At 37.6% G+C, this 5,626-nt stretch overlaps 1 protein-coding gene across 1 annotated transcript; it reads left to right on the top strand.

The window, feature by feature from the left end:
• The first annotated feature begins 1,279 nt into the window (after positions 1-1,279).
• Positions 1,280-5,188, top strand: LOC139483443 (uncharacterized). Its single transcript, XM_071267467.1, has one exon. The coding sequence runs from the start codon at positions 1,280-1,282 to the stop codon at positions 5,186-5,188; it is 3,909 nt and encodes a 1,302-aa protein (XP_071123568.1).
• Positions 5,189-5,626: the final 438 nt, after the last annotated feature.

Here is a 5,626-nt window from a genome sequence, read left to right on the forward strand (position 1 = left end):
GATTTTGAAAACAGTTTGAAAATAATCCTCAAATATAAGTTTTCTTTCTTCTACCAATCATATTTCCTTGCACCATTGAGAAACAAGACAAATCATATGTGGCACTTATTTTTCTTTCTATCAATAATAGAGGAAGCAACACATGTCTATTGCTATCTTATCGAGTGATTAATTCCTTAACTTAAGCTCACCTGGATCACAAGCCAAATGAGCTATTACATGTCCCGTCATTTTTCGTTCATCAATGTATTCATAATTAATTAAGGACTCTCCAGAAATAACAGATCCTAAGTATAACATATGATATATATCGGAAAAATCTTATTATATAAATCTTGGTTATTTACTAATAGTGCAAACTGTTTTGATATACTGACATTCATTCTTATTTGAGATATGTTTTGTATATTGTTTGTGTAATGTAACGGTAGGCTTTTACGTTTTAACACATGTCCACTCAGTGTTAGCAGCATTGTTACTCAAAAGATAAGAAGAAAATACCAAATCAAAGTCGAAAACAAACTGACAATGTCATGACAACAAAAACACGAAAAAACGATAAAAAGACAAACATGAAAAATGACAGTAAACAAAACTCAACATAGAAAACTAAAGACTGACCAACCAACCCAAAAAAAAAAAGAGGAAAAGGGGGGATGATATCAGGTGATCCGGAAGGGTAAGTAGATCCTGCTCCACATGTGGCACCCGTCAGTGGCGGATGCAGGAATTTTCGAAAAGGGGGGGGGGGTGCTAACCCAGGGCACCCAGGGCAAAGGGGGGGGGGGGGGTGCAAAACATATGTCCCGATACAAATGCATTGATCGGCAAAAATAAAGGGGGTGCGCACCCCCGGAACCCCCCCCCCCCTGGATCCGCCACTGCCCGTCGTGTTATACAATGGTTTTTTTTTTTTTTGGAAAGAGTGACCTGAGACTATTATATTATATATTATGTTTCATGAGTGATGTAGTCATTAGCGACTTCACTTTCGTCTTCAACTGCAAATCTATAGGTATAGATTGGTCTTCGGGTATCCTCAATTTTCTCAATCTTCAATACTGCTGTTAAGAATTGCGCTAATATTAACGTACCTTTTTGCGGTACGGCCGCTATCTTTGTGACGTCGCGTAATTGTTATACTTTATGTTGTATTGAATAGAAACGTATAATGGCAGACGTAGTTATATCTTTATCGCCTTAGACTTAGTTAACTTACGATCAAATACACAACGCAACGCAATAATCTACATTGGTGCCGTGACTTCAAACGGAGAGAATGGACATCAGCCGATTAAAATCCTTGAGAGCGGGGAACAAAGCAGCAGTAACAAAAGTTTTTAAAAAACTGGAGGAAGCCATCGGAGATTCACAAATAGACACGGAGGAAGTATCAACATTGCTCGAAGCAATTGAGAAGAAAAAGAAGACGTTAGCCTCAATAGATGAACAGATATTAAATGCAGTCGAATCAGAAGATATTACAAATGAAATTCTTGAAACAGATGAGTATTATTTAGATTTAGAGGGTAAAATTCGAAAATTTAAGAAGTTCTTAAAGCCCGTAACAAACGCAACATCTTCTATACTAGATTCAAACGCACCAGAGTTTGTTCCGTACACAAACCCCTTTACTCACACAAGTCAGCCATTATCTCAGTCAAGTTCTACCTCAAGTAATAACCATCGCCTACCAAAGCTATCTCTTCCCAATTTTAATGGAGACATTCTACAATGGCAATATTTCTGGGATTCATACGAGACCACGATTCATCACAATCACACATTAACTGACATTCAGAAATTTTCGTACTTGAACTCATTGCTTCAATTTGAAGCTGCAAACGTAATTTCAGGATTGACCATGACAAATCCAAACTACCACAAAGCAATTGAATTATTGAGAAACCGCTATGGGCAACCACATAAAATCATTAATGCATATATGAGAGCACTACTTGATATACCCGCACCACATGATACATTAGAAAGTTTGAGAACATTTCATGACAAATCGGAAGCCTACATACGGGGTCTAGAGTCTCTCGGACAATGTCAGGAAATGTACGGATCGTTATTGATACCAGTAATTCTCGGGAAGATACCGCATGAAGTACGAAAAAATATAACACGAGAAAACGGGAGCGACAGTTGGAATATTCAATCGCTTCGAAACGCGATAGGTAAAGAGATTTCTATTCAAGAGTCCGGATACGGAGATTATACACAGACGTATTCAACCGCAACACCTAGCGCAAATTTCATAACAGGCGTTAAACGAGTAACTACAGATAAAACCCGTCCGATAAACACAACAGACAAATCATTCAACTCGAATCGGAAGAAACAATGCACATATTGTGACGGAAACTACTGGCCTAACGAATGTAAAGATGTCATAGATCACGATAAAAGAGTAGCCATTATAAAAGAAAAGAGGTTATGCTTTAATTGTTTAGGTAAGCATAAAATAGCCGATTGCAAATCCAAGAATACGTGTAAGTGTTGCCACCGGAAGCATCACTCTTCATTATGTAAACAGAACTTGTACTCAAATAAACATCATATTGAAACTGAACAATCGCAAAATAAAGTAGACACAGAAACTTCTATGTTGTATACCGCTAGCGAAGAAAGGTCCACTGTTTTACTGAAAACCGCATTCAGTCCAGTCGTTCACAAAAATACATGTATAGATGCAAGAATACTCTTTGACGAGGGAGCTCAGCGCTCGTTTATAACCGAAGAACTAGCAGCTAAATTGGACATTAAAAAAGAAGGGTCTGAAACATTAAGTATAGCTACATTTGGAAGTACTACAAAAAAGGTGAGAAATCTTGACAAAACAACAATTAATCTTAAGTCTACAGAAGGAGAATTAATCCCTATTAAAGTTTTAATTGTACCAACCATTGCTTCACCACTTCAAACCCACAACATAGGAATCACGCAGAAGTTTTCATATTTACGTGGTCTACAATTAGCACACCCAGTCATGGATGGAGAGCAATTTGAAATATCCTTATTAATTGGAGGTGATTTCTACTGGGACATAGTTCAAGACAAAATAGTGCGTGGAAACGGTCCAACTGCAGTTAGCTCGAAAATTGGATATTTACTTTCCGGTCCTGTCCCTACAAGAACCAGTAATGCATCTTTCTCAATGATGAATATACTAGTATGTCACAAACAAGAAGAGTGCGATCTTGAAAAATTTTGGCAGCTTGAATCGTTGGGAATTGACGCTAAAGAACAAAATGATCCAGACCTAGCTGAATCAATTGAAAATTACTTACAAACCTCTATTACGAAGAAAAATGATAAGTATATTACGAAATTACCATGGAGAGAGAATGCGCCAGAACTACCGACAAATGAAGACATCGCAAAACGCAGAACGGAAAGCGTTATTCGTCGCCTTAAGAAGGATCCCGAGATGTTCCGAAAGTATGGTGAGATAATTACAGACCAAGAACAAAGAGGATTCATTGAAAAGGTATGTGATGAAAGTACATGCACAAACAAGGTTCATTACATTCCGCATCATCCCGTAAAAAAGGATTCAGTCACCACCCCGATACGCATAGTATATAACTGTAGCTGTAGAGCGAATGCCAGTAGTCCTTGTCTTAACGATTGCCTAGCAACATATCCACCAATTATGACTGATTTGACGGAGATATTAGTACGCTTTAGAATGTACAAATATGCAGTTACAGCAGACATTGAAAAAGCATTTTTGCATATTGAATTAGATGTTGATGACAGAGATGTCACAAGATTTTATTGGTTAGAGAATCCCATGGACACAGAAAGCCGTTTGATTACTTACCGGTTTAAGGTTGTACTTTTCGGCGCCACCTGTTCGCCATTCATGTTAAGCGCCACGCTAATGAAACATTTTAGAGACAATCCGTCAACTACATCAACAGAATTACAGAGAAATTTATACGTGGATAACGTTCTAACCAGTTTTACAGATAAACAATCCCTTTTAAAATTCTACACGGAGTCAAGAAAATTATTGTCAGAGGCAGGATTCAACTTACGGTTTTGGAATTCTAATAGTACGGAATTACAGAACGTCGCAGGACAAGACAAGATCGGCGACAATGACGACATAGTCAAAATTTTAGGCATGAGATGGGATAGGGAATCCGACGATTTGAAATTTCAACAGATTGAATTTATGGAAAAGAACAAAATGATAACAAAACGTGAGGTTTTGCGCACATCTTCTAGAATTTTCGACCCCCTTGGATTAATCACGCCAATTACGGTGAAAGCTAAGCTGTTTATGCAGACTTTATGGAAGGCAAAGTTGGATTGGGATGAATGTTTGTCCGACGAACTGAGAAGTAAATGGCAGGTAATAGCTTTAGATATCGAGGAGGCTACCAAAATAATATTTCCACGAATGTTAACGGAAGGAGTTATTAACGAGAAAACGTCGCTACATATTTTCACAGACGCCAGTCAGTTAGCATACGGAGCTTGTGCTTACTTAGTTACAGCAAATTCATCGGTCATCGTCATGGCTAAAAACAGAGTAGTACCCGTGAAACCGATTTCATTACCACGTTTAGAACTTATGGGCGCGCTTATCGGCGCCAGATTAGCAAAGCATCTTCTTAAAGTCATAACAACAGAACATGTGTATATGTGGAGCGATAGTCAAATTGTTTTGAGTTGGATTAAATCGTCAAAAAACTTAAAACCGTTCGTAGCAAATCGACTTAAAGAAATAAGAAAATTAACAGAAAATGCTGAATGGAATTATTGTCCAACAGATGACAATCCAGCTGATTACCTAACTCGCGGAATTTACGCTAAACAACTTTATAACAACAGCTTATGGATGAACGGTCCACAATGGATTTTAAATCGTGAGAATTGGCCGACATGGACGAGGAAAATTGAAGAATGCAGCACGATGATAACTGTTAGCGATGAAAAAACAGACGATAAAAGTACAAATGCTTTAACACAGACAATTTCATGTATAGATATACAACGATACAGCTCTTTAGAAAAAGCAATTAGAGTAACAGCATACGTCATGCGTTTTATACAGAATATACGGAATTCAAAAGATAAACGGTCAATCGGATTTATCAGTGTTGAGGAGCGATGTAAAGCATTAAAAGTTCTAATATTGACAGTGCTACTTCCGAAGATTTGCACGTGAAACTCAATAAAAATTTACAGAGAAATAATGAACTAATCAACCATTTTCGCTCAAGATGGAAACACGAATATCTGACGTCACTCCGTGAATTTCACCGTACATCTGGAAGAAACGAACAAACAATACAACTAGGTGACATTGTACAATTACACAATGACATAAATCGTATAATGTGGAAATTAGCAGTTGTACAAGATTTAGTTCGTGGAAAGGATGGACTCATTCGATCAGCTGTTATCAAGACCGACACAGGAATCACCAACCGTCCGATTGTGAAGCTCTATCCGTTGGAAATACGCAGTACACATGATGACAGTGAATGAACTTTTCTGCCCTGGAGAAATTAGTGGATGTATAGACTGTTCAATTAACTCCAGTTATTATATAGACTTGTAAAAGTGTTAAATTATTCAGACGTGAACAGTTAAAATACTATTG

The sequence above is a fragment of the Mytilus edulis genome, chromosome 7, assembly GCF_963676685.1.
Source record: "Mytilus edulis chromosome 7, xbMytEdul2.2, whole genome shotgun sequence".
NCBI classification, from domain to species: Eukaryota; Metazoa; Mollusca; class Bivalvia; order Mytilida; family Mytilidae; genus Mytilus; species Mytilus edulis.